This window comes from Malaclemys terrapin, chromosome 2, assembly GCF_027887155.1.
Source record: "Malaclemys terrapin pileata isolate rMalTer1 chromosome 2, rMalTer1.hap1, whole genome shotgun sequence".
NCBI lineage: Eukaryota > Metazoa > Chordata > Testudines > Emydidae > Malaclemys > Malaclemys terrapin.
This window is the reverse complement of record NC_071506.1, coordinates 126,330,876-126,346,040: the sequence shown is the minus strand read 5'-3', so window position 1 is coordinate 126,346,040 and position 15,165 is coordinate 126,330,876. Positions and strand designations below refer to the sequence as shown.

General features: G+C 40.8%; 2 protein-coding genes and 1 long non-coding RNA gene across 3 annotated transcripts in view; 1 reads left to right on the top strand and 2 right to left on the bottom strand.

Annotated features, from left to right (window-relative positions):
• Window positions 1-212, bottom strand: part of VDAC3 (voltage dependent anion channel 3) — a 41,761-nt gene extending 41,549 nt beyond the window's left edge. The window contains exon 1 of the mRNA XM_054020928.1: window positions 114-212. The gene's annotated coding sequence lies outside the window, so the exon portion shown is untranslated. The remainder of the gene's footprint in view (window positions 1-113) is intronic.
• A 4,775-nt stretch (window positions 213-4,987) lies between these two features.
• On the bottom strand, window positions 4,988-9,015 carry LOC128831538 (uncharacterized). The gene is made up of 2 exons (XR_008443822.1): window positions 7,450-9,015; window positions 4,988-5,250 (listed from the first exon to the last, which is right to left on the bottom strand). It is a non-coding gene; the product is annotated as an uncharacterized LOC128831538 (long non-coding RNA).
• DKK4 (dickkopf WNT signaling pathway inhibitor 4) lies at window positions 5,244-14,848 on the top strand. Its single transcript, XM_054018033.1, has 4 exons — window positions 5,244-6,320; window positions 7,166-7,316; window positions 10,293-10,439; window positions 13,230-14,848. Exons 1-4 carry the CDS (start codon window positions 6,210-6,212, stop codon window positions 13,475-13,477), a joined length of 657 nt encoding a protein of 218 aa, XP_053874008.1. The 5' UTR covers window positions 5,244-6,209; the 3' UTR covers window positions 13,478-14,848.
• The last annotated feature ends 317 nt before the right edge of the window (window positions 14,849-15,165 follow it).

Genomic DNA, 15,165 nt, shown 5'->3' with positions numbered 1-15,165 from the left:
TGACCTACCCGCTCTTATAGCCCGACGGGGTGTGGGAGCGAACAGACCGGGCACCGTCACCGCTGCCGGCTCCGCTCGGCTCCCCCAGCCCCAGCTTCTCACCCCCCCCGTACCGTAAAGCCGCTGTCTTCTGGCTCTAGGCTCAAGGTCTCGCTCTCGCCACGCCTATCTACAGCGCATGCCCAACGCTCCCAGTTCCCAGTGCCACACGCGCGTCGCTCTCCCTTACGTCACCGCGCGTGCGTAGTACCACCCATTCTAATTCCCGTTGCATCTTCTCGCAGCACCGCAGAACGGCACACGCAGACTAGTACTGCGCATGCACCGATGGTTAGAGACCACCAGCGCGCATGCGCGAGTGAAGAGCGCGGAGGACACACAGAACAGTTCCGATTGACCGGAAGCTGACGAGAGACTCAGTCTGCGCATGCTCTGTTGCCTGAGCTGGGGGGGAGGGTGGTGTCTCGCCTCCTCGTAGTTCTCCCAGCAGCGCGCTCCGCTCATCCAGTCCCCATTGCCCCAGGCCTGGAGAACCCACTTTCCTAGCTCGCCGCCATGACCGGCCTATTGCCATGGCAACCCCCGGATGCTGCAAAGAGAGTTGCTCTCAGAGCCGGCTCTGGCTCGCTCAGCTGCCGATCGGTTCCGCACCGGCAACTGGGGCACGGCGGCCTCAGGCAGGCCCAGCCCCGCTCTATCCTTGAGTCAGACCCACAGGCCTGCGCCAAGGGTGCACAGCAGAGTAGGACTAACTGCCTTTCATGCCAGTTTCCACCATCTGCTGTGCAAACCTCCCTGAACGCTACAGGCCCAATCCCTGCTGCAGGTCGCTCCCACCCTCCGCTTGGAAAAGGTGATTTCATTCCCCACCACATATCGAATACAAACTCCTCGATGCATCCCTGCCACAAACTTTTCTCCCACGTTGTAGAATGAATGCCTCTCACACAGAGCTCTCCACCATCATGGCACTACCATACTTCTCCCACACACTTTGTTCACACCACAATACACCCCAACACATCCCTTCCAACACTGCCGTTTCTCCCACGTACACCGTATGTCTCCCCAAAATGCCTTTCCCTTCTCTCTGTCACACACAGCCACCAGCTCCTCTCTTCTCACACTATGGCCCTCGTGTTAACCCCAAGCATTTAAAAATCATGAATCAGTTCCCCCCAATAATGGCATTAACTTAAAAATCTTTTTTTTTTTTTTTTTTTTGAAGAACATAAGAATGGCCATACTGGGTCAGACCAAAGATCCATCCATCCCTCTGACAAACAGAGGCTAGGGACACCATTCCTTACCTGTCTTGGCTAATAGCCATTAATGGTTTTAACCTCCATGAATTTATCTAGTTCTCTTTTAAATCCTGCTATAGTCCTAGCCTTCCCAACCTCCTCAGGCAAGGAGTTCCACAGGTTGACTGGGCACTGTGTGAAGAACTTCCTTTTATTTGCGTTAAACCTGCCCATTAATTTCATTTGGTGGCCGCTAGTTCTTATATTATGGGAACAAGCAAATAACTTTTCCTTATTCACTTTCTCCACACCACTCATGATTTTATATGCCTCTATCATGTCCCCCCTTAGTCTCCTCTTTTCCAAGTTGAAAAGTCCTAGCCTCTTTAATCTCTCCTCATATGGGATCCGTTCCAAACCCCTATTTTAAATTATAATTTTGGCCTTTGTTTTAATTTGCCTTTTGGGTTCTGAACGTTTACAGTGCACTTGCTTCATGTTTTCAAGCCTTTTTCCACAGGTGCTAGGGCTGGACACTTTATTATTTTTTTTATTCCAACATCTGCAGGGGGTGGGGGGAGAACCACCCTCCACTATCTCAAGACTCAAAATAAAATTATGAGTTGGCAAGACTCACCCCAATCACATTTTCCTACACCCCGCCAGTCTCATAATCATTGTACAAACTAAACAAATCTATGTATTTAATATAGGGGACTGTTTCCATAAGCTTATTTTATTGTAATCAACACACATGACCCTGGGGTATCTAGCTGTACAACTTATGGGTGATACTGGGATATTGTACTATAAAATTGCTGTATTTTTGAATGCTTCTATGTGAATATGAATCCCATCCTAGCTGCCATGGGTGGTGTCACATCCTCCTAGAACAGATACAATGGGGAACAGTTAGAATTCAACAACCCTATTCTGGTGCAGATCCCTTGGAACAGTAGGTGAGCTAAAGCTTAGGAAAAAGCAGTTTTATCCTACCTCCTTTGCAGAGAGGGAGGAAAGTAGGAGCAGTGGAAATTTACCAGGAGTAGTACAGGTGACCAGCCAGGGGGTTAAATAAGGAACCACACAGGGGGGACTTGGAACAGGAGAGGGGAAGGGGATGGACTGGCCTAGGGCCAAGAAGTTGGGCTGGAGGACATGATTTCACTTTTCAGCAGACAAGCAGTGCCCTGCACCCCAGGACTTGGACCCCAGGCCAAAGAATGCCCTGCAGTAGTGAGGAAAGTGAAGCAGGGGAAATAGGCTGCAGGGTTTACTATTTTGTTTGATCTGTACTCTCTTGTGATTTATATGATTAAATAAAAGAACAATTGTGTGAGTCTCTGGGAAAAGAGTCAGATGTGTTACATGCTAACGTTTATGAGCCTTGTGAGAGTGTTAAAATGGTAAACTAGAAGCTCACATCTTAGGGTGGAGTTCTGGGAGAGGGTGTTTAAGCTTCTGAGGTATCTTGGGGTTCAGCACTGGTACTGGAGGCCAAAGGGGTTCCATTTCCATGAAAGAGTAGCAGGGTGAAAGTCAGTGCCCAGGAAACGTGCCAGAGAAGGACAAAGGGAAGAAACAGTAGTGCAGCCTGCTGAGACCCCTACCTTGGGACCCACAGTGAGCAAACACAAGGGGCTGCTTGGCTAGGATTTGTGACACAAGGAGACTACTGCACATGTACAAGGGTTGTTTGATGGCTCAGAGCCATGGTAGCACTTCTACACCATTCTCCCTTCAAGCTGTTGGTGTAGAGAGTATGGCCAAAACTTAACCCTTATAAGGTTTTTCCTAATCCCTTACCTAAATATCCTTTGCTGAATATTAAGCCCAGCATTTAACATATTTACTAACAGCATTTAGCATACACCTTTACCCCAATATAACCCTGTCTTTGGGAGCCAAAGTCTTACCACATTATATTGAACGTGCTTTGATCCACCGAAGTGCGCAGCCCCGCCCCCCTGGAGCACTGCTTTACCGTGTTATATCCAAATTTGTGTTCGCTTGGGGTAGAGGTGTATTTGAAGTCTCATCAGGTCTCTCCCCCTCCCCCCCCCCCTTTCTTTTCTCAAGACTAAACAGGCCTAGTTTTTTTAACCTTTCCTCATTGGTCAGGGTTTCTAACCTTTTATCATTTTTGTTGCTCTCTTCTGTACTCTCTCCATCCTAACTGAAGGAAAAAGGCATACAAATGCCTAAGGTAATAAACCACGTTTTCATAGTTACCCTGGCCCTTCTACAACCCCTCCAAATTGTTTGTTACTCATGTCACATCTAAGCTTAATTGTAAACTATTTCAAGTACTGACTTTGATTTCTATGACTAATACACTCTTGAAAAGTTACAATACATATCTCCTGTAATTTTGTTTGCTCATTAATGTTTCCCTTTCATCTGTTACCTCAATAAAGATTTCCTGTGAATTTCTGCCAAGGAATTACTTAGTCTAGTAACTTTGATTATTTAAACTTTTTTTTTCTCTCCAAATCAGTTTTATTTCTCTTAAACTGTTTGAGACAGGAGTCATAATTATGGTTGCTTTAATCTACTTAAACAGCAGTTATAAATCTAGAGATTGTTACATGGGGGTGTAGTAGAATGTGGATGTGGGCTATTTAATGGAAGGAAGTCTATTGCTTGGAAAATATTCCTCCAGAAATACATCACAAAGATGGAGGCCTTGGAAGACGTTTAGAAATTCTCCCACCTTGGATCTAGCACTGATACATCTACACTTGGACTAAACCAATAGCATGAGAATTGCTAAAAATTCTGGGTAGAAAAGGCTACACCGTCCTTGCCAGCCAGACTTGGGGACACTGGGAAAAGGGAGTGCCTTGTGCTGCTGCAATTACTGTGACAGCTCTTAGTGGGGGGGGGGGGGGGGGTGTCAGGCAGAGCGCAGTAATGCAGAAGAGCCTCTTTCTTGCCCTGCTGGCTGGAAGCTATTCCTAAAGTAGATTATATGGAAGAGTGGGAGGAATGCCCAAGAGCTGGTGGTGTGTGAAAGGAGGGAAGCTAGTTAGGGCAAAATTGAACTTAAATTGTGGGTTAGAGCCAGGGAAATAAAGCATCTTAAAGGCATAAGATTTGACCCCTTTTCTTTCCCTGTTCTCACTACTGATGTTCCTAAAGGGATCTGTGCTGCTCCAGAGGACTAATGTGTTTCTAAGAGGAAACAAGGATTGACCATAGGGAAACCACTTGTGAAGGGACAGACACAGCTCACTCAGGAAGAAGAGTCCCCCTAAAATAAAACCACACCCATTCCATCTATCATTTCATTGATTTGTGAGAAATGTAGGTTTGTGATACAAAAAGGATGATGGTCTAAATTATTTGGAAGTTTGAGGGGGCTACTTCCTAGGAAAACTATCACTTTAATAAAGTATACTAAATAGCCTGGCTAGTATCTAGGGCAAACAAAATTTAAAAACTGCTTTTGACTATAAAACATAGGCAAGGAGGCCTATAACACCATTTATATAACTGTGATCAAAGCCCTGTACAAACATTGACTGTTTAATATATCCTTATTACATTATTCTGAAGAGGCATTAGGTTCATTTTAATAATCGAGAAACGGGGCAAAAAGCCACAGAGAAAGTGAATGGTAGAGCTAGAATTTGAACTCAGGAATTCTCGACTCCCAGCGTTGCGCTCATGCCACTCTTTGATAGCCAAGTTGCAATGGAACTCAGGAGAAATTATGTCCTACATGAACTGCATTAATGGCATAATATGCAGATCATATTTATTAACTTGGAGTGTTGATAGGAAACGTACAATGATAAAAACATTAGGTACCTTATTCTTTTTCTAACTTTAAAACATTAGGATACAGTAGCTTAAGGCACACATGTAGGCTTTCCACTTCCAATCTGTCCTGGGTGATGTTTCAACATGACAATTGAATGGCAAAAGTTCTGAGTGAGGAAGAAGACTTTTCTGTTTGGGTAGATTGGAGGCATGTCAAATTCTGCATTTATCAGCTGGAAATCTGTAATCCAGTTCCAATTGTTTCAAGTTAAGGCAATGTGATACAGATGACAGTAAAGATACCAATCACATTTTGTGAAGATAAATATTCTGTGATTTTACTACTAGTATAACACCCTCCCCCCACAACTTGAGTCAGGATCAAAGCAGATACATATCCTAGTTTTCTGAATGAACACTAGCTTCAAACAGTTTTGTTCCACTACAGGAAGCAAGAAAGCTTTCCCAAACATATTTGACTTGAGCAGAGATTATTTTGGCAGCTGCCTTGAACTAAGTGATAATTGTGACTGGATGCCAGAGCTAACCAGACAGTTTTTTCTATATTCCCACCATACCAAGGATAAATGTTTAGTAATTGGCAGACTGGCCAACATGAATCACTCTTTCTTGGAGCACGATTAGCTGTGAAAACAGATCTTAGAAAAAAACATTTTGCAAAGGGATTATGGAGGGTAGGAAATGCAGGTGATTACAGTGTCTGCCTTTGATACAAACATCCTGCTCCTCTGCTGTCCCTTTGAACTAACTTTGATATGCAATAATTAGGAGTGGCTCAGCCCCTGAGGAGCGGTGGCTGCTGCTGCCCTACCTCCTTGCTCATTTTAGTGAATCCTTGTTTTGAACTATTGATCAAACAGATTTGAAGAGATTTATTTAAATCTGTGTGGGCTGAAGAGGAAGGAAATGAGGAGAGGAGGGGATGGAAAGAACAGCAAACTTGGCTATAAATACCCCAGGAAGGACAGAGCTCCTCTCCACAGATTTTCCTCTTCGGTTAGAGATGTAAAATGTAAGAAAAGGACTTTTATTCAAGATTTTTTTCTTTTAAAAAGATTCACAAATATCCCATATTTGCTGAATCTGTGTTGCTTGTTTTCAAGCTTCAGCACATCTTAGACAACAGTGGTAAGCGCTGTAGAACTCACGGGGGGAAACACAGATCAACCTGCCTGAAGAATGGTGGCAGTCTTGCTGCTAGGCCTCAGCTGTGTCTGTTCCCCAGTGGTAGCCCTGATCCTAGACTACAACAGCATCAAGAGTTCAGCTGAAGTGCAGGGCACCAGAAAGGTGAGAGCTCTGGGGGTCAGTTGGGGACCTGAATTGAATTTTCAAGGGTTAAACGATCTCAGAATATTAGTAATATTTTGCAAAAAAATCTTATGATTGATTTCAGTTTTTAAACAGAAGGGTTACAACTGCTTGGAGTAGTGCTTGGCCCAGAAGGTACTAGAATTGTTAAGAGAAAACAAAAAATACTTATGTTCCTGACCCCAACAGACCCAGCTGTGTGATAACTGGAGTTGGATCAGCTATCCTAGCAGATAGAATTTTAATACTGTCATAGCTGTTGTGTATTTCTAAATTGGAAACATTTTAAAAATGGAATGACATCAAGAAATCACCCTGTTAAAATATAAATGAAGTCAGAGCAAGTGATGGCCTGTCAGCACTGATCAGCTCTTCAGCAGAGCACTATGGTCTAATGCACTGAGTGCAAGACGGAGTGAGCAAAGGGTGCTCGAGTTCTAATCTTGATTTAGGAAGTGACTTGCCGTGTAATATTAGGCTAGTTTAACTACTGGCACGTATAACAAACACAAATGTGCACAAACTGCTGCTTTAAAAAACCATGTCAGTTTTGTTAACAAGCTGTTACTGTTACTTGCTGAAGATCACAACTGTGCTGGGCCCAATACAGGATAGAGAGGTGTAGACCTGGTCTTCCAGAGCTCCCAATCAAATGGAAGATCATAGACCAGACCCAAGAAAGATTATTCCAAAAATAACATGTTGGACTGATCAATGAAGGGGCGAGTAGTTTTTTTTTTTGGGTGTGAGCAATGTATATTCTATTCTAAATATTGCTCATTTACAGCATTTTCCCCCTCTGAGGAAAGTTATTTTCTTTGTAGAGTTCACAGTGCATAACAGACCAGGACTGTAATGCTAGCAAATTCTGCCTCAAGCCTGAAGATGAAGTGCCCTTCTGTGCTACCTGTCGTGGGTTACGAAGAAGATGCAAACGTAACGCTATGTGCTGCCCAGGGACCATTTGTCTAAATGGTAAGCTATAATCATCTGGTGTCTATGATATTTAAAGATTGGTAGAAATTAGAATTATATGTTTATAATCTATATGGTCTAAACACAAAAGTGATCGGTGCCTGTTTTAATTTTTTTTCTGGTTTTCCCTTACCTCCTGCTAATGTTGAGATCATCGAGCTCTCCAGCATTTCTTTAAAACAAGCAACTATCTTTACCATGAGGCATCTGTAAAATAAAGTAATAAAAGTCCTATACATGCATCTGAACACATTTAGAATAGGGCAATTAGTAGTAATGAGTTAAAACTGGTAGTTAGGAACTGCATACAATTAATAAAAGAAGCTAAAGATATCAACGGGGAAAAATATCTATATCTATATCTCTATCTCTATGGTCATTAGGGCTAAGGACAATCGGAAGGAATTCTTTAAATATATCAGGAACAAATTAAATCTGAACAATTTCATAGGTCTGAAATTAGATAAGGATTATAAAGATATCAATTACAATATGGAAAAAGGCAAAAGTATTCAATAATAATTCTGTGTTTGGAAAGTAAGATGGCACCTCAGTTATAAACGCCTCAGGAATGGAGGTTGTTAGTAACTCTGAACAAAACATTATGGTTGTTCTTCAAACATTTACAACTGAACATTGACCTTATACAGTTTTGAAACTTTACTACGCAGAAGAAAAATGCTTCTTTTAACCATCTTTATTTAAACTAAACAAGCACAGAAACAGTTTCCTAACCTTGTCAAATCTTGTTTAAACTCTCCCTTTATTTTTCTAATAGTTTATGTTTAACACAGTATTGTATCTGTGTGTTTTGGGTGTTTTATGGTCTCTGCTACTGCCTGATTGGGTAATTCCAGTTCCAAATTAGGTGTGTGGTTGACCAGTCAGTTTGTAACACTGGGGTTCATAACTCTGAAGTTCTACTGTAGTACAATGATGTTTCGTATATTTTTAATATATTACAGTGATAAGATGACATGTTAACATCCTTGCTATTCCACCAGTAAGTAGGAACAGCAACTATTAAATATTTTTAAAATCATCAGATCTGGATGACCTGCATCCAAGATTAGAGAATTGACAGAGTTCTCTGAATCGTTAATATTGATTTAACAAATCTTGGAATAATGGAAAGTTCCAGAGGACTTGAAAATACTCTCCTGTTGTACCAATGTTTAGAAAGGGTAACTGGGACGATCAGGAATAACTATAGGACAGTTAAAAAGTAACAGAGGGTCCTGTGGCACCTTTAAGACTAACAGAAGTATTGGGAGCATAAGCTTTCGTGGGTAAGAACCTCACTTGTTCAGATGCAAGTCATATAGGACAGTTAGTCTGACATTAATCCCAGGCAAAGTCATGGAAAGGATTGTATGGGATCCAATCAGTAAAGAATTAAAGGATGGTAGCATAATTGGTCATGATCAACAAGGTTTTATGGAAAATAGATCTTAAAAAATAATAGTGTGTGTCTGAAATGACAAGTTGGGTTAACCAAATATATCAACACAACTATCTTTAATTTCTGTAATGTGTTTGAGTCCCATGTGACATTCTGATTAAAAAGTTTAACACTAAAAAAAAATCAATACGGGCCATATTAAATAGATTAGAAACTGGATTAGCTGACACTAACTAAAGAGGGAATCCTCCTCCTAAGGGGGGGGGGGGGGAAGAAGGGTGTTTCTAGTGGGAGTCTCATGGGGATCTGTTCTCACCAAATGCTATTCAATATCTGTATCAACGATCTGGAAAGAAATGTAAAATCAGTGCTGGTAAAGTTTGCAGATGACACGAATTGATGGACTGATAAATAATGATGGGAACAGGTCAGTTATATAGATCAACATGAATCACTTGGTAGGGTGGGCTCACTTGAACAATGTGTGTTTTAACAGTGTCAAATGCAAGGTCACAAACATGTAGGAACAAAGAATGTAGGGTCACACTTATAAGATGGGAGACAGTATTCTGGAAGGCAGTGATACTGAAAAGGAGTTGGGAGGAACGGAAGATGCCTTGATCATGGCCTACAACTCCTATATAGGAAAGACTTCTGACAGCGGACAGCTGACTCTTTAATCTAGCAAAAAAAGGCACGACAAAATTCAAGGGCTGGAAACTGAAGCTAGGTAAATTCAGAGTAAAAATAAAGGTGCACATTTTAAAAATTAGGCTCATTAACCATTAGAACAACCGACTTAGGGACATGGTGGATTCTCCATCACTTGAAATCTTTAAATCAAGACTGGATGCCTTTCTAAAAGATATACTATAGCTCAGTGGCTTTCAATCTTTCAAGATAACTGTGCTCCTTTCAGGAGTCTGATTTGTCTTGCGTACCCCCAAGATACACTTAAACTATTTGCTTACAAAAATCAGACACAAAAATACAAAAGACTCACACCATGCTATCACTGAAAAATTGCTTACTTTCTTATTTATACCATATAATTATAAAATAAATCAACTGGAATATAAATATTGTACTTACATTTCAGTGTATAATATATAGAGCAGTATAATCAAGTCACTGTATGAAATTTTAGTTTGTACTGACTTTGCTAGCGTTTTTTATGTAACCTGTTGTAAAACTAGTCAAATATCTAGATGAGTTTATGTACCCCCCTAGAAAACCTCTGTGTATCCCCAGGGGTATGCCTACCCCTGGTTGAGAACCACTGCTATATCTCAAACAGAACTTATAGGTTTAATGCAGAAATTACTGGGTGAGAATCTATGGTCTGTTATGCAAAAGGTCAGACTAAGGTGATCATAATGATCCCTTTTATCCTTAAAAATCTACGCAGGTATGAACCTATAAAAGTATGATGTATGAGGGAGGGAGAGACAAGGCGATTGGATCCATTTTCACATCTGGAATAAAAGATCATTTGATGTCTCAAAGCAGCTATGTCGGCATTCTTCCCCCCGCGCGCTTCTGTCCAAAATTACAACCTTCCACCTTTACACCAGATGTTTGCAGCCAGACTGAAGAAGTTACCCCAACAGAAGGACGAAGGACTGATGAACAGGATGGTTCTGATTCAAAAGGGACAACTCAACACCAGATCCAAGAAAACAACTCTAAAAAAGGACTTGTCAAATCTCCAAGCAATAAAGGTAAAATGGGCCTAAAAGCAGAGAAATACCGGTAATTATATTCAATCTTGGAGGAGAAATATATTCCAGATTAGAAAAGTAAAATTATATGGAGGCGTGTGTATGTTATCTTCCATTAGGAAAAGGAGGAGACCCCTACCATTCTATTGCATAAAGAAAATGAACAGATTGGTCCCAATGTGCTTTAAAATTATGCACTGAGGATAACAGCATTATTTCCTACATGGAAATTATAATAATGCCAATCACAGAATTAGGTGTTTTGAATATTAAATTGTCAGGAATTATGTTAAGACAAATGCAGAGAACAATAATCCCCATAAAACCTTTTCTGTAAAAATATAAACTGTTACTTACTAGGTTTGGATACAGTGTTGCAGCCACAGCGGTCCCAGGATATTAGAGACACAAGGTGGGTGAGGTAACATCTTTTATATTCAAGCTCTGTGGAAGCTTGAAAGCTTGTCTCTCTCACCAACAGAGGTTGGTCCAATAAAAGATATCACCTCACCCACCTTGTCTCTCTACTCACTAGGAATATTTTGACTAGATTCTGGACCCTGCTCAGGTGATGCAAAACTTGATTAAGCCAGCCTTTTGGCTGTTATCTGGAAATTCCCTGTTCATCAGGAAAAGCAGCTCTCTGCCACCGTGCCATTGGCATAGGGGGCACAGCTGGAGGGTCCTTATTCCAAGGCTATTCCCGGCTTCCAGCCACCTTTTCAGCCAGGGACAGCCAGGTTTAAATCATTGCAGCCTTTGGGCTCCCAAACAGTACTAGAATCCAGGCGCCACAAAGCTGAAGTACAACTCCCCATCCCTGGCTGCACTAAGTGCAGCATGGAATCTGGATCTACTTAGCAATTTACACTGTGCTCATCACAAATCACCTTTCATAAAAGTCAGAAACCAACTTTGCTAGTTAATGGCTAGCAAACTAGCAAAGCAGTGGGAAGAGATCAGGCTTTGTTAAAAACATTCATCAATGTGCTGTTCTCCATTTATTTAAATTGAGAGTGCTAGTACTTGCTCAGAAATAAACATTGTTAGATTAGTTTCTTATGTGTCAATTTCCTAACACAGATTACTTGCAGGATGCAAGTTCATGTTAGGATACCACTATTTGGGGCTGTCTTCATATTGTGTCTAGTGCAAACAAAATGCAAACAACTGTAAGAGAGCACATTGTTTGTATTTAATAATAGATAATACCTAGCTCTTATGTAGCACTTTTCATCAGATTTCAAAGTGCTTAATAAAGGTCAGTATCAGTATCCCCATTTTACAGGTAACGTAATATGAATATCTCTAAATGGAAGGAATTAAATATGTAACAAATAAGTCAGGGAATACAAAAATTAAGATTCAGAAAACAACATTAACCGAGGGAAACTGACATTATTAGAAAAAGGATCAAACAGAACCAAAGCAGCAGAGGGCAATAAGGTCTCAAGAGCTCAGTTATTCAAAAAACTCAAAAGAACTATTACTATTATTAATTATTTGTGCTATAGTTGCATATGCTAGGTCTGAAATTGCAAACACTTATGCATGTGCTTAAATGGTTGTAGGAATGGGGTCACAGAGAGGAAACAATCTTTTTCTCAAGGAACTTACAATTTAAGAGAAAAATCACAAGCAGGCATATGCAAAGAGAGGACTCAGGAAAGGGAGGATAAAGTGACTCAAATACATTCTTGCCTTTGTAAGCGAGACATGAGAAGTAATTCTTCCATTCTAATTAGGCATCAACTGGAGTATTGTGTCCAGTTCTGGGCACTACATTTCAAGAAAGATGAGGACAAATTGGAGAAACTCCAGAGAAAATCAGCAAAAATGGTTAAAGGTCTAGAAAACATCACTATGAGGGAAGTCTGAAAAAAATTGGGTTTGCTTAGTTTGGAGAAGAGAAGACAGAGGGGGGACAGGATAACAGTTTTCAAGTACGTAAAAAGGTTGTTACAAGGAAGACGGAGAAAAATTATTCTCCTTAACCTCTGAGGATAGGACAAGAAGCAATGGGCTTAAATTGCAGCAAGGGAAGTTTAGATTAGACATGAGGAAAAACTTACTGTCAGGGTGGTTAAGCACTGGAATAAATTGTCTAGGGAGGTTGTCGAACCTCCAACATTAGAGATTTTTAAGAGCAGGTTAGACAAACACCTGTCAGGGATGGTCTAAATAATACTTAGTCCTGCCATGAGTGCAGGGGACTGGACTAAATGACCTCTCAAGGTCCCTTCCAGTCCTATGATTGTACACATAACCTGTCTATAGAATCTAAAGACAATGCAATTTTTTTTTTTTTTTTTTTTTTTAAGAAAAAGAAAAACTGTAGTAGTAGTTGTAGCTGCCATTATCAGTTGGTAATGTTCCATGGGCACCACACTAGCTGCTAACTTCTTTTGTGAATAAAGCAGATAGATTTCAAAATGGTAAAACTGGGAGCGAGTAGGAGCCCAAAAGATCTTTTTCATTTGGAAAAATAATCCTCATATGAAGAAAGATTCTTGCAAGCCTTGTCCACAGTTATGACTGATGTTTAACCATTAGCATGCCTGCTGATTTTTAAGCCAGAAGATCAGCTAGAAGTCTTTGCAGGGGAGGACAAAGGGCTTTCCACAATGGGGGAGATCAGGACTGGTCTGAAGTGAGTCCCACCCCTCTGCTAGCAATCCTCAGTTTTGTGGTCAGCAATTTTTCTCTGAGCTGTTGACTCAGTACCCACTGCTCAAGCCAAGAACCTCAAAGACATGGGGTATGTTATACATTTTATTCTGCTTACTGCAGGTCAAGAGGGAGAAAGCTGCCTTCGCACATCAGATTGTGCCTTTGGGCTCTGCTGCGCTCGCCATTTCTGGACCAAAATCTGTAAGCCAGTTCTCCGTGAAGGACTGGTCTGTTCCCGCCGGGGACACAAAGATGTTGCTCAAGGTCCAGAAATTTTCCAACGCTGTGATTGTGGCCCTGGTTTGTCTTGCCGACCACCGCTCACTGGGCTGCCACGATCTCGCTTAAACATCTGCCAAAGAAGCTAAAGAGCCAATAAACACTGGATCCAGAGGGAGAACAAGGGATTTGCTGTCTACTCCAGAGTTAATTTATGCAAGCTTCTATAAAATTATCCCTAACCTTCCACAGGCCAACAGAGCCCTGCACTGGAGAAAACATCCAGCTCAAAGCGAGAGCTGGGCACTGGGCAACCTTAGATGTACATTTCATTCATATGGGCTCTGTTGTATCCTTGTGGGCTGCACTAAGTAGCCATCAGACGCTTACAAAAATCGCTTATGTTTTCAGATAGCATGAAGTACAAAAGGGCTTGATTTGTCGTCTGCTTTTACCAACTATCTAGGGTCCTTTTTTATAGCTATCATAGCTGTAGCATGTATAAAAATTCAGAGGTTCTCCGGTTGGTTTCCAACTATTTAGTTATTTACTAAAATAAAAAGATTACTAAAGGAACTAGTAGATTCTTTCACAGGAATTGCAATTTACTTGTCAATAGGGTCAAATTATTTCCCAAGTGTTTCCAGGATGTTCAGAGCCACAGAAGAAAGCTGTTTCCGCTTCTGGCTCCATCTCAGACGCAATGACGGAATCACATGTACATGTCAGATACCATCAAAAAGTGCTTCATAAACTATTTACATAGAGCAGCACAGAGATGAGAACAAGCTTTATCTAGGGCAAAAGGCAGTAGACACCTAAGATACTGCACATAGGGAAACAATCATTAAGACCATCAATGGGAATTTGTGAAAGTGGTGAATAAGTAAAAACTGGGGGTTATAATGAAAGTTATATTGCAACTTAAACTGCACCTAGCCTGTACTATGTGAATATTTTTTTCATTCTCTCTATATAGTATTTAGATACCACAGTGATAGACACCTTCTAATTGCTATCAATGCAAAACCGGTCATAAAACCTCTCATCTAAAAGACTCCAAAGTGCTCTGTCTGCCAACATATTTACTGGCTGTATAATTAAAAACATAAAATGTCACCTGCCACTTAAACAGTCGCCATTGAGATGAAATGTGCAGCCAGTTTACAGTACACAATTATAGTTCAGGGCAGGAGGTGAAGACCTATAGGAATGGACTTGATTATCTGCTAATTCCTTTCCCTAAGTGCTATGATCCTAACATACAGTAAATAGCTATTAAACCAAACTGTTTCCTTATGCAATTGCTCATCTGTTATATCTAATAATAAATAGCGGAGTTTGTGCTGAGCATCTCCAACATGTTTTTAACAGAAATCTGACACGGTTTCCAGATTTTTAAAGTTTATTATGGTTGTTTTGAAGTCTGCAGATTTGACCTCTGGCTTGCAGCACTTCAGGGAAATGTATCAAAATTAAAATGCAATTTTCTTTACGCGGAGAGAGTGATCCCATGGACTAATGCTGTTACTGTCAGAGACGAGAGGGGCTATTTAATTCATTATTTTGCACCTACTAACTTGGCCACCCATAAATCAATTCCCATGGTGAATATTTTAAATATAATTTATGACAAGTACATTGACTTTTATGAAAAACAAATACAATATCTTCATTCAGAAGCCACCATTGAATACATTAATAGTAACTGTCCTTGTTGAGCAGCCACATTTTCCCACGGAAATTGTAGGGGAAAGTAATAAAACAAAAACTGTGCTTTCCAAAACACAGATATCTAGTATCCCAGGGAGAAAAAGGCAGACTATAATTTATTATT

Coding starts and splice junctions, on each gene's coding strand:
- DKK4 (XM_054018033.1), top strand. CDS start 6,210: ATGGTGGCAGTCTTGCTGCTAGGCCTCAGCTGTGTCTGTTCCCCAGTG. Junction 7,317..10,292: donor AGGGACCATTTGTCTAAATG/GTAAGCTATAAT, acceptor CCTTTACACCAG/ATGTTTGCAGCCAGACTGAA. Junction 10,440..13,229: donor CAAATCTCCAAGCAATAAAG/GTAAAATGGGCC, acceptor TGCTTACTGCAG/GTCAAGAGGGAGAAAGCTGC.